The sequence below is a fragment of the Monodelphis domestica genome, chromosome 5 (genome assembly GCF_027887165.1).
Source record: "Monodelphis domestica isolate mMonDom1 chromosome 5, mMonDom1.pri, whole genome shotgun sequence".
NCBI classification, from domain to species: Eukaryota; Metazoa; Chordata; class Mammalia; order Didelphimorphia; family Didelphidae; genus Monodelphis; species Monodelphis domestica.
In genome coordinates, this window is record NC_077231.1 from 155,065,462 (window position 1) to 155,085,714 (window position 20,253).

The 20,253-nt window shown below is 34.5% G+C and overlaps 1 protein-coding gene across 7 annotated transcripts in view; it reads left to right on the forward strand.

The window, feature by feature from the left end:
- SEMA3D (semaphorin 3D) overlaps nt 1-20,253 on the forward strand; it is a 242,136-nt gene that overhangs the window by 133,597 nt on the left and 88,286 nt on the right. For all 7 annotated transcript variants that reach the window (XM_056799465.1, XM_056799464.1, XM_016426051.2 and 4 more), the window contains 2 exons: nt 6,785-6,847; nt 13,656-13,775. In XM_056799465.1, the coding sequence (XP_056655443.1) occupies nt 6,785-6,847; nt 13,656-13,775 (183 nt within the window). The remainder of the gene's footprint in view (nt 1-6,784; nt 6,848-13,655; nt 13,776-20,253) is intronic.

Sequence of the window (20,253 nt, forward strand, 5' to 3'; positions counted from 1 at the left end):
TAATCGGTATAGGACATTAATTAATTCTTCCTTTCTTCTCTGCACTCCATTTATACAGCCTTGATGGTGAAGATTCCATTTCCCTAGGTGCCAGAGTCAGGGGTTTAATAATAGAATCATTTCAAACCAAGATATCTAGATTTATACCTTTCAGAAATAAGAAACACAAAGAAATGTTGACTGCACAGAAGACTATACTCATCCATTGACACATAGGGGAAAAAAATACACAATTCAAATAAAAGGACATAGATTTTTTTTCCAGTCATTATCATAAGTCCAAATATCAGCTTTCAAACTGGTCAATGTTGGTTTCGTCCATCTTTAATTCAACTGATGAAGTGCCTTTTTCTTAAGTGCACATTTAATATGCCGCTCCTTTTACATACTGAACTTAAACCATTGCCTTGAAAAGTGGGTTTTTAGAACCTTTTACCACTTCATTGGAACCTACATGTCTAGCTTTTATTATACATTACTCTCCTTTTGCATTCAGCCAAACGAGCCATATTGTTATTCTTCATACATAATATTCCTAGCTCTAGGTTTTTACACTGCCTAATGAATATACTCACATCTCAACAAATCAGAACATTCTCATTTAAAACAGTAAAGTAAAATACATGTAAAAGGTTTCACAATTTTCAGTTGTGGCAGCAAATGCTTACAAATTTGCTAAATGCTTTCAGAAAAAAGAACCCTAGTAAATATGTTATATGTAAAGTACGTTCAATCTGTCAATCCTTTCTTGATTCATTCCCTCTCAAACATATAACCTTGAGTATATTGAAAGTATTTAAAGGCAAAGCATGTGAATATAATAGTATTGGGGCTTCTAGAATCTCTCCATTCCTGGTTTCTTTCTTAAGTTTTTTAAAAAATACTAAAAAAGGAGTCATATTTTTTTACCATTGTTTCTTTTCCTGACAGTTCACTTTTTCATCTCATTTCCAGCAGGTGTAATTAGAAGAGCCTCCCATTTCCTTAATTCACCCAGAATATTTTCTATCTGAATCAGTCATATTTTCCTAACTTTTTTAAGTTTCAAAAGACATTTGTTCTTGTCTACTGGCCCCAACTTCCATTTATTTTTTTTTTACTTGTCCTTTTAAAGTTGAGATCATGAGACTGGTTTTTTCCTGTCTTTATATCTTGAGTACTTATAGAGTAGGACCCCATTTTATGTAACTAATATGTTCCAAACCCTTCATGAAGTTGAAAATTACCAAAAAAAGTAAAACTCATTATTTAATAAGTATTTATCATCTGAACATATCTATCACAATTTTTTCATAAATAAGGCAAATAAACAGGTGAATAATGCAGATGAAACAAAAGTGGGTCACGATGAAACAAAGCAAAGCACTGATCTGACTCACACACGCCTTTGTTATGAGAGAGAACCCCAGACAAAGACTGATGCCAAGCTAAGGTTTGACGTTAAAAGAATGTAATGGCATGTGCTAAACCTTCTCAAACTGAGAATGGGCATGCTTAGATGAATGACTGTGAGAGTTTGTGCCACTTGGCAAAATGGTGCAGATTTAGCGTGTAATTAAAAAGTTTTATTTTATGTATTTTTCTGCCTTAATTTTTTATTGCCAGTCATGTATGCCTGAATTCACATGTGTTCAATCTGTGTAAAACAAGGCCCTATTGTATAATGTATGGCACAGAGCAGGCCCTTAATAAGTAATTGTGGACTGGTTAAGATACTTGTTTCCTTTCATCTCATTTTCTTTTTTTCTCATCAGGATTTGTCTTGATTATAATTGTCAGAATGTTTGTATGCATGTGTGTGTGTGTGTGTGTGTGTGTGTGTGTGTGTGTGCATGTGTGTGTTTTGCCTTTTGGAGAGGGAGGTCTCTCATTTTCTTTTCTGAGGACTTGACCCAGAGTTGATCCTCAGACACTTAGCAGCTATGTGAACTTGGGTGAGGCTTGCCTTGGCTTCTTCACCTATAAAATAGTGATAATACTTCTCTTAAAACATTTTCATGATACAATACAAACACAACTATATTTGTAAACACATTCTAACTATTTTTAACTGTGCAACTCCCTTTGCACACAGAACTTAAGCCATTGCCCTGAAAAGTGAATTTGTAAGCCTTAAAGCTCCAAATAAATTTCATTTACTTAATCTTTTTAATATGTTATTTCCCATGATATACTCTCCTAAATTCTTTTCCCTCCTTCAGCCCCGCCCCATACACATACACACATTATTCCTTGTAGAAAATAAAAATCATTATGAGACCATAGCCATATTTTGTTTTGTTCTTCTTGAGGGTGATCCAAAGAGATTCTGGGGTGGATAAACCAGAAATCACACACTAATAACTGAGTGACAGAAAGCCACAAATCACTGTAGCAATAATGTCTTTCTTTTCATTCATGGCCCTAATACAGTCATGTTTCACCACAGAATCCTACCTGATGTTTCATTATGGTGTGAAAATGATTCTAGGGTGTCAGAGGCTGGGCCAACAGAGTAAAAGGTCTAGAAAGTTCCATTAAGCTAACTGGAAAAGCATCTAAGCCAGCTCTCTGAGGACCAGCATAGCTGAGTAATAAAAGGCTGAGGACCAATGTATGCTGGTCATTTGGTAATACATTCTTTGGCCATGACAAGTCATAAAACATAGTAGATATTTTCAACCTCAAAAGACAATTATGTATCTTCTATAGTGTGTGTTTTAAGATAAGTAATTTTTTACCCTAAAATGCTTGATAATATTATTAAGTAAGGCCAGTTATATATTCTTAGTAAATCCTGACCTTTGTTGTTCAAGTCAGTTTTACTTCATTTAAAAGGACCAAAAATAGGGATGATTTATCATTTTAAATTTATTTTATATGTTAATATAATTAAATAATCTTTTTCTAACATTTTGAGAAACATTTTCTCTCCTATTCCCCACTCCAAAATGGTGGGTAATGTGATATATATATATATATAGATAGATAGATAGATAGATAGATAGATAGATAGATAGATAGATAGATAGATATAGATAGATATTGTACATGGGTTATCATATAGTATATATTTCTGTGTTTCATCATGTTGTGAAAGGAGACATATCACTTACACTAGAGAAAAATTCATGGATGAAATAAAGTAAAGAATGGTATATTTCAGGGGGCATCTGGGTAGCTCACTGGATTGAGAGCCAGGCCTAGAGATGGGAGGTCCTAGGTTCAAATCTGGCCTCAGACACTTCCTAGCTGTGTGACCCTGGGCAAGTCACTTGACCCCCATTGCCTAGCCCTTACCACTCTTCTGCCTTGGAGCCAATACACAGTATTGACTCCAAGACGGAAGGTAAGGGTTTAAAAAAAAAAAAGAATGGTATATTTCAGACTGTAGTAAGACTCCATCAGTTCCTTCTATGGTGGTAGATAGACTATTTTTTTTGTCATGACTCCCTTGGGATTGTTCTTTATCATTACATTACTGATAATATATCATATCACTTGCCTTCTTTTAAAGGGGGTTGGGAGACAAGGAGAGAATATGGATCTCAAAATATTGGGGAAAAGATAATTAAATAATTGTAGTGATATATTAAAAATAAGCCAACCATAACCATTTTTGTTTCTTTTAAATGAAGTAAGAATGAATTGGTCATCAAAGTTGATTGGTCATCAACTTACTAAGAATACATCACTGGCTTTAATTGACAATATTATCAAGCATTTTAGGGTAAAAAAAGTTACTTATCTTAAAACACTATATAATTATACAATATATATTTCTATGTTCATCATATTGTGAAAGAATGTTACATATACAAAGGAAAAATTCATGGAGGTAACGCAGTGAAATAATGGCATGTTTCAATTTGCATTTAGACTGTCATTTTCTTCTATGATGGTTGGATAGCCTTTTTTGTCATCCATTCACAGATAATCATTGTATATTATTGCTATTATATGTACAACATTCTCCTGGTTTCTGCTCAACTTTACTTTGCATGATTCCCTATGTCTTTCCAGGATGCTTGATGGTTTCTCCAAGTAATATTAGTTCTAGAACAATGAGTATGGACTTTTCTTAGGAAATGTTAAAATATTATTGTTAGGTTTCTATAAATATTTGCAAAATGCCTATGTATAGAAAATTGCACTAAACATTTGGAAGGATACAAGGATTGAATAGGATATAATCTCATGAAAATCGTAGTTAAAGGGAGAAGGAGGGATCATTAATATATTTTCCTGTGGCTGGACAATACGGGATCCGAAATTATGTATGGTGAACTGGTAAAAGTTGGAATATTCTGAAAAATATGGCATATAGTATTGGAGTAGAAAAAGTCTTTAATAATCCTTTATTTAGCTCATTGCTTTTTTTAAAGAATTTACTCTTTTAATATCTTGAATTAATGTAGATTCTTTTTATCACTGTTCTCCTCTGATCACATGGTAATTTTTCAGATAGAAGACTTAGAATTTTATGAGAATTGTACAATTATTAGGATTGAGGGAGGCTTCTGTTACTAGTGTAAGTCAATGATTTGTCATAGGACTTACAAACAAAAATTCACAAAATTAATGTTTCTACCTACTATTTCCACATTTTTGTGTGAATCCTCATTTCTTATTTGGGGAAGAAATTGTTGGGGGGAAATTAGAGTTAAATTGTTGACCACATTAAAAATTAGTGTAATAGCTGATATAAGGAGGAGAAAACATGGCCCTTGAATTTTTTTTCTTATAGCATTTCTTTGGGAATACTTTGTAGGAACTTGACCTTAGAATCATAGAATCATAGATTTTAAACTAAAAGGGAGTTGAGGTTATCTGGTTATTTTTGTGCCAGCCCTGAAATTCTTGTGTTACACTTACAAAGTAATATAAAAAATGATAAATTTGTAATCATGTTAACTTTTTTTATAAATTAAAAAAAAAATCTCTCCCCAAAGAAAGACTAGCTTAAATACCATTGTGGGCTCCTCTGGGGAGACATTTTCTGTTATACTAGTTACCCTGAAGCCTTGCCAATTATCCTAGACATTAAGGTCAATTTTCATTTAACCTTTTGAAACTTCTGTTGCAAGATCTTCATTTTATATTACCCCCACCCTTATTATGAACATTTTTCTACTATTAATAGAAACAAAAAGTTCCACACAGAAAATAAAATGAAGATTCTCATAGCGATCTAAATCTATTTCTGAAATGTGATTGCTTTCTCTGTTTTAGATTAGGACCAAACCCAGAATTTAGAATGTTTGAAATATTGAATAGATATAGTAATTTATTGGACTAAGTTTAACTAATTGGATAGTCTTGGAAGTCAAATTAGTAAAATTTTGTTTCATTTTTTCAGTCTATCTAGTAGGATTAGTACTTGCCTTTAGTAAATAGATTGGGGGAGGGACAAAAAAGATTTTATGAAATAATTTGAGATCCTGAGGGGAATGAGATGTTATTTAAATGTAAGATATTATTAAAAGGAGTTTTAAAACTATCTGGCCAAAAAACTAAACAAAAACAGCAAGAAAAATTGGGGCAAATATGTAAAGATAAGGGAGAAGGAGGTCATCTTCAAGATACTATCATCTTAATGCTGCCAAATGTGCAATGATTAGGCAAGATTTGGATTAATATGTCCTTTTTAGATGCTGAAGCATACCCATTTTGAGGTTAACTTATCTCTTGAGCTTACTGCTGATTCAACCACAATGACTGTGATTTTAACATTGTGGGTTGCAAAAATGTGTTATAAATTAGTGCCCTTAATTCAACCTTTTTTTTTTTGAAAATGATTCCATACCATTTATCTGACGTAGGGAATAACCTTGAGTACTATAGAATCACTCTTAACTCTTGTGTTAGTAAAACTTTAAAAAGTTATAATCCCAGTACAGATATAATGACACAAAATTGAGACAGCATATAAATCATTAATAACTCTAGGTTTTTAAATTTTCCTTTAGAATATTTCCTCTTGACATTATTTCTTTTTTCTCACAGCAGGAATTGGTTCCTGCACATCCTGATGAGAGATTTAGACAAAAAAAATATAGTCAAACTCACAAATAGGTCACACTCATCTAGCCACAAACCCAAAGCTTTCTTTTTATAGTTTCTTCTTGCTTGTATCCCAAAAGTGACCATTCCTTTAGAACTTAATGAAGTAATCTTAGCATTAAAAAGTACCTCATTTTTAAAAGCTGCTTTATAGGGTCCCTGTACACAGATAAAATGAAAAACTCTTGGATAATTTCAAGACTGTGCAGTCCAAGTGAAATCTGATTGTAGACTCACCAAAAGATTAGAATCTTGGACTATTATAATGTGCTAAATAGCAATTATTTCATACTAGTCTATTGATCAAACAATCATTTGTAGTTGCTAAAATTATGTAATTATGTATACTTTTGTGCCTGTTGATTTATTTGTGTGTTTATGTAAGTGAGCCATGGTTGTGTGTATTATTGACTCTCATACTCTCTTTCTGCATAAACGTTGAAAAATACACCAGATACAACTATTCCCTTTCCTCCTCCCCACAAAACTAAAAAGTCCTTCTTTAATCCAAAAATGATCTACAACATTATAAACATTTGTTTATTATTAAATAATGTTGGAGAAAATTAAAGGGTGAACAAATGGAGATATGATAGAATTTGTTTGCTTCTAGTTATATAATACTCCATAGAATAATCAAGTTAGAACACAATTTAGTTCTTAAATGGCATAAGAGATTTTATTTCAGAATTCAATAGTGTATTTCACAATTTCTACTAACACAACTTCAAATATTTTATAGATTTATTGGCCTGCAGCAAAAGAAAGGATGGAATTATGTAAATTAGCTGGAAAAGATCCTTATGTGAGTATGACTTTTTTTTATTTTTTTGTATTGCATATTGATGTGAAATCAATTATCAAGCAAAGTGTTTTATCTGAAATATATTAGACTAATTCTCATACCTAAGTCTTACTAATAAGACCATTTTATATATTGCCCTGCTTCTAAAAAGATTGTTTACAAGATGTTTCTACCTCGTCAAAATAAAATATGTCATTCTAAAAAAATTCCTGGAAATAATAACAATAGTATTCATAAATAGCACAAAGATGTTCCCTGGAATTGTTATTGAAAGATCATAGTTCATTGGATTCTGGATTTAAAATCTGAAGGGATTTTAGAGGTCATGGACTCCAACCTCCTTATTTTCGATATGAGGAAACTGAAATTAAATGACCTTTCCTAGGATCTCAGAGATAGTAAATATGCAAGATTCCTCCAAGTCCATGTTCTATCCACCATGAACTAAATTCATTAATTTGATCACTAGAAATTAACATTTTGTGGATATCTAGCCCTGGATTAAAATTGAATGAAATTATAAAGGAATACATAGTTTGAAGCAAATTTATGTGTCAAGATGAGGAAAGTCATAGTTCTTACATTCCGAAGTCTTTAATTTAAAGGAGATTATCTAGTCCAGTTTCTAGCTAGCCTTTAGTCTGGTAAAGTAATATTATTGACACTTTCCAGATACTAAAAATAACTAACACTTTTGTTATCACTTAAAAATTTACAGGGTGTTTATCTTATAATTTGATCTTTGTCACAATACTAAAAAATAGTTTCTATGTTTATCTGCCCTATTTTGCAAATGAAGAAACTGAAACAAATTAAGTGACTTGCTCAGGGCTACACAGCTAATAGGTATCTGAAGAAGGATTTAAACTAAGGTCTTCTTACCTCTAAGTAGAGCACTCTATTGTAGCCAGTGGACTAGGACTTTGAGAGACAAGCAGTCCACAAAGAATATCTCTGCATTCCCATTGAACCTTGAACTTGGGGACACTTGCTGTGCCAGCCAAGAAACCAGAGTTTCTCTACTCTGAACCCCTCCGGAGTTCAGGTTATCAGACTTGAGCTGTCTAACTTGGAGGGGAAGAGTGCTAATTAGATAGGGACCCCCTCCCCCTCTTTCCCTCTTGAATCTCAATCCTTACCACTTCACCAGCCCTGTCCCTTTCCTGTTTCCCTTGAATAAACTCAGTTATTAGGACCCAGAACTGACTCCAGCTTTATTAGAAGACAACCTTAATTGGGGGGGGGGGGGGAGAAGAGAAAAAATTTCTCTCCCCAGAAAGAAAGAGGCTTAACCTCTTTCAACAAAGATTCCAGATAGCCTGGCAGTAGGAGTTGAAGGGAGCCACAGTGAAAGGGTCTTCAGTCAGAAAGGCATGAGGGGGGGGGGGATATAAAATCCATCCCCCTTCTCTCCTCTGGCTAAACAACAACACCTCCTCTCACTCTGTCCTTGCCTAAAAAAAGAAGACTCCATGCCCTTTCCCTTTTTCTTCCCTTATCATAAATCTCTCCCCCTTTACCCCCTTTGTTATACTATCTACCACCACCCCTAGGTAAAACCAGGATTAATTTAGTGACTCTGTGTTTACACTATTTAAGAGAACCAACATATTTTCAAAAAAGTTTGTTGTCTAGTCATATCTGATTCTTCCTGACCCCTACAGAATTTTCTTGACAAAGACCTTGGAGTGGACTGCCATTTCCTTTTCTAATAGATTAAGGTAAACATAGGCTAAGTGACTTGTCCAAGGTCACACAACTAATGAATGCCACATGCTATGAAAGGCAGTTTTCCTTGAGTTCCAGGCTCAGTTCATTGAACCATCTAGATTGCCCTGTAAAACACTAGGCTCCCTTTTACTTCCAGGATCAAATAGAAAATCATCTTTGTTGCTTTCCCCACCTTTCCACATTACTTATACTTTATTCCCTCCCATGTACATTTTGAGCCACTAACATTAGCCTTGTTGCTCTTTGTCAAGCAGAACCATCTGTCTCCTAGCTCCCTGTCCTTTTTCTGGCTTCCTCTCATACCCCAGAATGTTTTCCTTCCTCCCCTTCACTTCTTAGCTTCCCTGGCTTCTCTCAAGTCTAAATTCCAAATTTTACTTTCTTCCACAGGCCTTCCCCCCATAGTGTATTCCCACTGAGATTCATTTCCATTTATACTATATTTAGGTACACATTTTTCATGTTTTCTCCCATGTTGGAAAATAAGCAATTTGAAGTCAAAAGCTATGTTTTAACTTTATTTGTTTCTCCACTCTTGTGACTAACAAATAAATGTTGGTTATGTGACTGACTGACAACCCCTCTCAGTGCCAGCCAACTCTAAGGAATTGCTCACCAGAAATTTCCTACATTGATGAAATCACAGACCTGGTCAACACACACATGCACTCACACAAATACTTTGGATGGTTTATTTTTATATCTGTAAATCAGAGGTTTGTTTGCAATAGTTAAGGATATAAATATGTTCATATTTACTAGGTATGTAGACTTTAATCCCTACCTCATAGCACTAATTGGATCTTTCAGAAGTTCAGCCAATAATTATTTGTAAAAAAGACAAATCGTTCATTTTTACCAGTCCTTCCTTAGCCATAAGTAGACGGCAACCTTTCTAGGCTTCTCCTACATTCCACCAAACTCCTTCTCCTGAACTAATTCATCTTTATCACAGTTACAGAATGTTGCAATTGGAAGGGATTTTATAGGTCCTTCTTGTCCCTGAACAAGCATTACCTTTACTTTACCAGTAGATTTCCAGTTTCCACTTGACTATTTTAAGGGAGAACTCCCATGAGAATGTTTATTCCTTGAGGGAAGACTATTTCACTTCAAACTTTGCATTTCAGGAGCTCCGAAAAAGTACCTGGAGCACTCATTTTTCTATGATGATACTGTGTTTCCCATTTGAGTCAGAATTTAACATAATACAAAGTAGAAGCCTAATTTATCTTCTCCCAGTATCAAATGTTACTATGTGCAGCGAAAGAATGATGTGCTAGGATTTAGCTAGAAAGTTTATACTACTTTGATTTTTTTTCACACATTTGAAATACAAGAAGAGTAACTTAAATATTATTTTGTGTAAATCTAAGCCCATAGTTACTCAACCAAACCTAACTTTTGTCTTTCTGGATAGTCATTGGAAAATCTACCTATTTTCAGAAAAGGACATAAGGAAAGAACCCCTTGGATCCATACTTTGTATATTCCAGAACTTTACATTAACATAATTTATTAAGTGTTGACTATGTGTGGGACAGTGGACTGTGTACTTGGAATACAAAGAAAGGCAAAAGTAATCCTTACCCTTCAGGGATTTACATTCTAATGAAGGAGTGTTACCTTTTTAGCCATACTCATCAATTCCCTCTCCTTTCTCTCTTAACAAAATTTACCTGTTCCCTGTAATAACCTGATCAACTACTTTGAATAAACCTTTAATTGAGATTATAACACAAAGGGTAATTTGTCAGAAAATATTCACATGCCTCCTTACAGTAAGGATTTGTATGAAATAATCCTGGAAATAGTAGTTTTTAGTGTAGGGTGAGTTGTTCCCCTGCCTTAATCCCAGATTATAAATTATTTTTTTATTCAAACAATCCCCCTGAAATCATGCCTACCGCGATTATTATGGGTCCATCACTATCAGTTGTTTCACTTGCTCTTTTTCCCCCATTGTTAAGACTTTTTTGATCCCTAATCTTCTGAACTCTAATCACTACACATTATGTGAGCTTCTATGTCATCTGTAAAATGAGGTTTGGGGGGTTTAGGCTATATGACCTCCTAAATACTATTTTGAATTTCATCATTATAATTTATCTTTCTTTCTCAGAATTTTATTTCTAACACTTACTTTAGCTATAAATATTCTCTAATTATACATATATTTGATAAAGTTCAGACTCAAAAACACTGCTAAAATTGGCTGCCATTGATTAATATCTTCCTAAGTGATAGATTGATGTCATATTTCAACTGAGTCGGAATTCATGAAACATTGGTAGAATTTCAACCAATATTTTGTCTTTACTATTGGCTTTAGATCTCATTGCTTAGTATAGTGTAATTTTCAAAAATTTGGGTAAGGGGAAAGTTAAGGGAAGATAAGAAGCAAGGATCAGTTGAAACCAGGATTGGAGTTAATTGGCTAAAATCAACAAGTTGAGAAATTACAAATGTGCCAGAGGTCAGTTAGAATCAGTCAAGAAGGGTACTGAGAAACTCAGAGCGTCACTTTGGAAAGCAAGAGATTTAGCAGACTTCAAAATCTGTTGCTTCTGCCAGGGACAGTAAATAGAAAAAGAAAGTGATATAATAAGTGAAAGGGATATTCAGAAAGAGCAAGAGATATCTTGGTAAAAGGAAAAATAGAGAGGATACATTCTTAAGATAATGAGCATATAAAATGCATAGATATAAAGAGATAGGGAAAAATAGACTGAATAGCTTTCAAACATTTAATTAGATTCCCTAGATGTTCAAGAAATTTGGAAACTTGATTTAAGATAGAGATTTTCAGAACTTATGGTTCAATTGTTCCTTCATTCAACAAATATTTATTACTCATGGTCATAAGTCTAAGGAACTATGTAAAGTTCCATCGGGAATACACAGAAGAGTAGATTGTCAAAGATTATATGGTCTAGTTTGGAAAATAAGAAATATACATGCAAAAGATTAAATAATTTTTAACGGCTATGATCTGGCTTAAATTCTTAAGGTCAAAGATCTTTAGCTGGAAGGAATCTCAGAGGCATCTTGGTTCTAGTCCCAGTCCTGCTACAAAGTAACATTTACTTTTTAAAGCTCTATAAAGGTTTTCTTCACAATATACATAATCATTTTAATACTCATTTAACAGATGAAAAAACTGAGAAAAAAATAGATTGTGATTTAGCCACAGTCACACAACTATTAAGTCATCTATAATAATAGATAGCATACAGAGTAGTTCCAAAAATGGAAGACTAAGCAATTCATTGTTTGCAAAGCACTTAATATATTTTATCTTATTTTTATCAACCAACTCTGAGATAAGTGATGTCATTGACCCAAATTTACACATGAGTCAAATAAGGCTGAGAGAAGTTAAATAATTCACACTGTATCACAAAGTTAATAATTTTTTGAAACAAATTTCAAATGATCTCTGTCCAATTTAGGAATGAGACCCAAGTATAATAACTCTAAGATCATTTTTTTGTTTTTTTTTATTTTTAATGTTGTCATTGCTTCTTATTATATATGTGACCTTGAGTGAGTCACTCAAAGCCTCCTAGGTATGGAAGTTGGAGTAGATAATTCTGAGATCCCTTCCATCCCTTAATGGTCTGTGTAATATGTGAAACACATGAATTAGGGAGTAGATCTTCTAGAGGGAGAGAGTGAAATTAGGCTCAATGGTCAAAAAAGATCTTTCAGAGATGATACTCAATAGGGATATCTAGAGTTAAGGTGTTGTTTAGTTATCTGTTTGTTTGTTTGTTTGTTTTTCAGTCATGTCTGACTCATGACCCCCTTGGCTTTTTTGGTTTTATTTTTTTTGTTTGTTTTTGTTTTTGTTTTGTTTTGTTTTTTGGCAAAAATACTAGAGTGGTTTTGAATTTCCTTTCCCAGTTCATTTTTATAAATGAAGAAACTGAGACAAACAGCATTAAATGACTTGCCCAAGTTCACACAGCTAGTAAGTGTCTGAGATCAGATTTGAACTTGGGAAATGAATCTTCCTGATTATATACCACCTCACTGCCCTGGGAGATAAGCAATGTTGTGTCAAACAGAAGAGAGTGATAAGACATTTTTCAAAGAACAAACAATATGAGCAAAAGGGCAAAAAGAGCCACAAACCTTTTTTTTTTTTAATTTTGGTTTGGGTTTTTAGGATAGCCTTTTTAAAACTTTTTAGTCTCAGAAGCCTTTTTACACACCAAAAAATTAATGAGGACCCCTATCTCTCACCAGAGTTTTTGCTTTTATCTATTAATACAGTAACAATATGTACTGAACTAAAATGAAGATGTTTTAGTATTATTGTGAAAATAGTTTTGACCTTGGAGGCCTATTTAAATGATGCTAGGGGTACTCAGACTACCACTAGTATAGCAGACAGTGAGTACTTTAACCCAGTTAGAGAAGGAAGCTCATGTTATGAAGTAATAGAAGATAAAATTGAAAGCATAGACTGAAACTAGGGTGGATTATCTCCTTTTCTTGGAATTTATTCAATCAGTCAACAAATATTTATTAAGTTAGATTCTGTGCAAAGCACAACTGATCATACTTTCTTGAAAGTAAGCATAGGCAACTGGACCCTCCTGGAGATTAGAATTCTAAGACCTAAAATTCATACTTTTAATAAAATTTAAAAATACAAAAGTCACAAGCACAAAGTATAATTTCCTCACATTTCACACTTAATTCCCCTTTCACTTCCATTATAGAATTTAAAATGTTACTACAGAAGGAAAAAAAAAATCTGCCAATAGACTTAATTGATGCCCTAGTTCTTAGAGAGCTGGCCTGAAGGGGAGGAAGTCTTGGGTTTTAGTCCCAACTCACCCAGACTGAGTTTCTGACCCTGAACAAGTGATTTAACAAATCACTTCTTTTATCCCATAAGATTGCCTGACTCATTTAGCTATTCAAAAATAACCAAACACAATTTTTATTTCTTCTGTGTTTTCATTTTGTGTTTTAATTTAGCAAAACATCTTGGGGAACAGGAGGTATGAAGGATATTTCTTGACATGCAATTTTATATTAATTTTTTTCTTTTTATGCCTAATAGACAGAATGTGCAAATTTCATTCGAGTTCTTCAGTCTTATAACAGAACTCATGTTTACGTGTGTGGCACTGGAGCCTTTCACCCAATATGTGGATACATCGATCTTGGAACACATAAGGAGGTATGTTGTTAAATTTAATGAAATATATAATTTTGCATAATTTTAAAAATTAATTCTAAAGTTTTTTGTGGCACATAGCAATGGGCACTTTATATAAAGAAATAGTTGTGTAGTTTAAATAATAAACAAGAACTGTTTTCTCTCTTCCTTTTGCATATACTCATTTATTTATTTTTTAAAATCCTTACCCTTTCATCTTAGAATCAATACTGTGCATTGATTCCAAGGCAGAGAAGTGGTGAGGGTTAGGTAATGAGGTTTAGTTTGGCCAGAATTAATGAGCTACTAATTGTATGAGGACAGATTTGAACCAAGAAGATGAGCCTTCATGGCCCCAAGCTTGGCACTCTGTCCACTGTGCCACTGGCTTCTTTCTTGCATCTTAAGCAGCTACATTTTTGAAGACATATGTACAAGTAGTGGAATGACTTGAGTATCTTGGAGTCCTTAATGAGCCTGGTGCTATCATTAACTTGCTCTTGTCACCTTGGACATGTGACACAACTTTTCTTGCCCTTAGTTTAGGTATCTGTGAAATAATGGAATTAGACAAAATTGTCTCTAAGTTCTCTGATTTTGAAAGTGTGATACTGGCATGATGTTCCTTAATTAATATCAAAAAAGTGTACCTTCAATTGATATTTTGGTAATAATGATAACAATCCTTAAGAGTTGATCCATGATGATTTGCCTGGTTCTCATAAATTACACTAACATGAGAAAAATCACAGAATCATGGAATATGCTTGAAGAATTAAGGAAGAGCATATGGAGGGCTAACAGTGTCCCATCACCATTATTTAAAAAAAAATCAACATACACATTCCATCCATAATTTTTAAGTAATACTTTCTTAGAATTGTAGTTTGCAGAGGCATCATTGATCTTAGGGGATCTCAAATTCAGGCCCCTCAAGTTACAAAAAGAAAAATGACTTCATTAAGGTCACAGTTATTTAGTGGCAAAGCAGTGACTAGAACCCACATAATAACCTAGTCCATTATGTTTTGTACTTCTAAGTGAAGCTTTTTTTTTTAATGTGAAAAAGTAACTGACTCATAAAAAAAATCTATTGTCTTGGTTCCCATAAATCCCATGCTCCAAATCAAGTAAGTTAATTTGTGGAAACTCAAGTGACTGAAAAAAACAACAACAAAAAAACAACATATCTAATTTACTCTGTTAAACACTCAAAGAAAACTGGAAGAGTTGGAATTCTTGAATCAATCCTTCTGTACTGTTGGCATTATGTTCTCTTGGCCAGCTTTGATACCTAAGCAGTAATTCATAGCAGAATGTGTAATTATAATACAAAGCTCCACAGGTTAGGTGTGTTTTGAGGCCTGAGGCCAAAGGCCAAATACTTACAATCTGCTGAGAAAGGCAAATATTCTTCTACAGCTCCTAAAATCAGAGCTGCTGAAAGGAAATTTGGATGGGGTTAATTACTTGTGCTTGGGACTGTCAAAAAACCCTAAGGCAATCAAAATTACAACTTTTCTGAATCAGGGAATTATGAGTGAACAGGGAATAATAAATCCTTAGAGTATCCTGCTGGTTAGAGGACCTGGGTACTCTTTTGATAGGTCTGTAGAAGATTGTTAACTATTTTTAAAAAAGTTAAGCCCAGGAGTTTGTATAAAATACAAATGTTGTATCTGATTAATTTTGATGAAGGCCTATAAAGAAGAATTAGTAGGCTAATGCCATTTTATATGTATGCATATATTAATAATAGACATAACAGAATAATTTCCTTAAAGCAGATAAAATATATTTACATGCAGTTGTCTGTAAAATCATTTTAATAGGGTCCATATAATTTTAAGTTCTGCAAAACAATTTACATGTCATTTTTTGATCCTTATGACTCCGTGAGGTGTTTTATTCCCAATTTACAAATGAGGAAAAAGCTCCAGTGACTTCCCTAGTGTTGTGCAACTAAGTGCCTAAAGTAGGATTTGAAATCGGGCATTCCTGATTATAACTCCAATGTACAATCCACTAGGCCACCTAAGCTTCCTTTAAAAAAAAATAACGCACAACTAAATTTTCTTTTTCTTTTTATCATAAAAGTATAAACATTTTACTATAGAAAGGGGAAGGGTATTTAATAATCAAATAATTGGATAGAGTTGCTAGTGTGAGAGAAATACTGTCCTGTGATATGCTCAGCAGGACTATATAGTCTCAACCTCGATATCTCACCTTTCTCTCATGTCCTTTTACACATCACCTTTCTCCAGGATGCAGGCATTTTCTCCCATTCTCTCTTTTGCTGCCCCTGTGAAAAGGTGAAAATGGGAAGGTCTCTCCTGTAAAGCACTCTGCTTCTAGCCTGCATCCAAACCCTTGCCCTAATTTCCTTAGTTCTTTCCCATTGGGCTACTTCCACCCACCATTTTTAATACTCAATTCATCAATAAGAGAGCCTTGATGCAGAAATTCCATTTGTTACTGTCTAATTACCCAGTTCTCACCTTCTTATCTTGTGCCAACCTTGTCCACATCCTCTCATCAACACCTAAATGTGTTTAATACTTAAAATGAAGAAGAAAATGAGTTTTCAATAGAATCCATAACTTGTCCAAGTAGACACCATTAATAAATATCTGAGCTGGTGATGTAATACAGATTTCAGAACTCCAGGGCTGGAGCTAACATGTACAGGGCCTTTACTGACAGTCTAAAGGCTTTGGGGCTTTATTTCTTTCTGTATAGAGACAGAATGGCACAACAGAGCAAAGCCTAGATTTCACACCAGAAATTTCCAGTTAGAGCTAGCTTTTCGTCTTAGCTCTGTCTTTCCTGACCTGTACAGCTTTGGAAATGTTACTTTTACCTCTCTAGGTATCATTTTCTTGCAATATAAAATCAATGGCTATTTGGTAGAACAAATAAGGTGTTGGACTTGGAGTCAGGAACACCTGAGTTCAAATTCTACTTTAGACACATTATGATCATGGGCCAAGTCTCTTAAGCTCTCTGCCTCAGTTTACTTGTGTGTAAAACGAGGGAGCTGAATTTTGTGACCTATAAGGTCTATTTCAGATCTAGTTCCATCTGTGACCCCTTTGAGCTCCACATCCTTCTCTACATTCAACCCAACATGCAGAAGGTATTTCTTCACATTATGTACATACTAGTGAAATTTGGTTGGCCGTGTATTTGTCTGTTAGAAGTTTATATAGATTCACCATTTATGATCTTTATTTTATATTCAATTATTTTTATTGCTAATGATTAAATAAGGAGATAATTTTGCTAGCAACACAGATTTATCTATTAAACAAGAAGGTAAATGTGTACCTCCATTAAAAATAAATAGACCTTAAAGGAAGACAACACGGAGCCAGAGTCATAGCTCAGACATGTATCCCACGAGTGACTTTGGACAAGTCAATGAAGTTCCATATTTCTGGGACTGGTTTTCTTGACCATAAAATAAGATCCCTTCTGGTTCCAACATTCTATATAGGTGATATTATTTCCAACCCAGGGACATTTTTTTTTTAGTTTCTCCTCTTTCACTCTTTGATCTATATCAATCTTTTTGAACATTTTTTATTGGTTTTTCATTGGTTACTGCTTATACTTTCCCTCTTCCACTAAGGAACTGAACCGCCTGGCTTTGGGATATCCAAGGCCTTGCCTGAGCTGGATCCATTTTGGATTATCTTATTGTGAAAATAGTGTCACCCTACCTAATTTATGGGCAGCTAGGTGGCACAATGGCGAAAGCCCTGGGTTTGGAATCAGGAACATTCATCTTCATGCCTCAGACACTTTATGCTTTATAACTCTGGACAAGTCATTGAACTCTGTATGCCTCATTTTCTTGATCTGCAAAATGACCTATAGAAGGAAATGGTAGATTACTGTTGTATCTCTGCCAAGAAAACTCTAAATGTGGTCATGGAGAGTTGGAAATGACTGAAAATGACTGAATAACAAACACAAATAATTTGTATTTCAAGAGGAATTTCTACTGGCTTCTAATGCATTTAAAAATACTTAAGAATCCTCATCTATATTCAGCACACCTAGAGGCTTGTTGTCTAGCCTTCTGTCTTTTTGTGATCATCTTTAAAAAGAGATGCCATACTTATCCCCTGATCTTGGCTACATAATAATCATGTTTTTTACTAGCAGCTATCCCTTTATGACACTTAATAGAACTCAAAACCGACATTTCCACATTCTCAAAGTTTTTTTCAAAAATACATTCATTCTCTACTTCAATTCTGTAAGTATAAAATTCCACAAATTTATATTTTCTTCATTGAGGAATAAATATTAAAATACTCACCTTTGCAAACTGACTTGAGACATTTGAAAGATAGATATTAGTGAATATTATAAAATGAAAATGTAAAAGAATACAGAGAGACATTAAGTAGAGACTTTTTATTTCCTTTTAGGGACCATTTATCTCTCCTCTCCTTAAAAGTCTTTCACATCATTCTCTGCCTTGCTAAAATGTAGATTCTAGATGGGGTTATTTTCAATTCTTTCCTGATATAGAGCCAAGCACATTACTCTACACAGGGCACCTAATAAATGTTTCATTAAATAATAAAACTTGTGCATGTAGCTCCATGACACAAAGTTTGTAGATTCTCCTCATAGAACATCTGTCTGGACAGATAGGATGTATTTTGTTCCCTTCTACATGGTGTGAGTCACACTTCTTTCTGGATAGCTCATGCTGTCTTTGTTATGGAACTGCCTCAGGATCATGGGGCTGTGCTGATTATGCATTTCTATTTTTCTTGGAAAGAGGAATCAGAAGATGTTGCTTCTTCCTGGGCAGTCAAAAGCTGCCAATGTTGTGTTATCTGAGGCCACTGTTGTTAAAATGGATATTTGAGCCAAAACAACCGAGTGACTTTAAATCACGTACTGTTTTCATAATAGTGAAAATCCCGGGACAGAGCATTTTGGACTCATGCATCAACAACTCAGTGAAGAAGCTGCTTGCCTTGGATTTCTTCACTGCAAGGGCAGGGATAGCAGGAAAGTTTCAAAAGGGTTGTTTGTACAACTTGGATGGATTAGATGCCCAGAAAAAAATAAGATCACAACCAAAGATGCTTGTAATAACTGTAGAAAAACACTTTCTTTATGGAAAAAAATAGTACTTTCCATGTAATAGATACCTAATAAATATCTAATGATATTCTCTCCCAGTAAGAATCTGGGGGACCATCCTCACTTGGAGAAACAGCATGACATCATGGAAAAACAGCTTCATGGTCAAAATCATCTGGGTTTAACTCTTGCCTCTATTTCCCATCTCTATGCTTTGTTATCCCCCATGTGTGGAATGTTTAGTACCCTTATACCTGCCTCTTGGATCTCCTGGCTTCCTTCAAGACTTATCTCAAGTCCCACCCAACCTTCCAGAGGAGGAGGCCTTTCCCAGTCCCTCCAGCTGATCACTAGTCCCCTTTCGGATTACTTTTCACTTATTTCGTACCTAGTTATTGGTATGCCATGTCACCTCTCCCACTGGAATACATGATCTTTAAGGCCATGTCCTATTTACTGAGCATAGTACCTGGCACATGGCATGCCAACGGATGGCTGATTTAATTCTCATATCCCTTAGGCAACTTTATGAGATTAAAAGTTATAGATGAGTTGCTGATCTGCACTTAGGGAGGGCATTTCCACACTGGGAATTTCTTATATGAATGAAATCAGAGATCACATATTGCTTCAAAATTACAAGTAATCTCTTAGATGCAAAATAATTTAATGTCCTTTCCTCAATCATCATTTTTACTGATTAGCCCTCTATAAATTTCAATACTGTCAGTCATCATCTTCTTGAAATTCTCTTCTCTTGAAGTTTTTGTGACATTGCTCTTGCCCCGTCTGTGTTGACCATTCCTTCTCAATCTCTTCTAGTAAATCTTCATGCAGGTCTTGTATGTTAACTGTGGGTATCCCCTAAAGTTATACCCTGGATCCTTTTCTCTTCTTTCTAGGTTATTTTGCTTGATGAACTCATTGGCTCCCATGGATTCAATTATTATTACTCTGCAGATGATTCTCATTTCTGTTTATCCAGGCCTGACTCTCTCCCTCCTCACATCCAATCTCCCATCTACAACTGCCTATCAGATATCTTAAACAGAGTCCCCATAGACAACTTAAACTTAGCATGTCCAAAACTGAACTAATTGTCTTTCCCCCCAAACCCACCACTTTTCCTATTATGGAGAATACCATAAGCTTCCCAGTTTTCTGAGTTTTCAATCTAGATACCATACTCAATTCCTTGCTCTCTCTCTTACCCCCAAATCCAAATGTGGACTCAGGGCAGAGCCAACTTCTCTCCCATATAATCCTTTCTCTCCTCTAACTGTGCTTCTGCCAATGCTTAGGCTCTTATTGCCTCATGTTCAACCTTCTAGTTGGTCTCTCCTAAACCCAGACCATTATCCACTTAGGAAATTGAGATTTCTAAAGT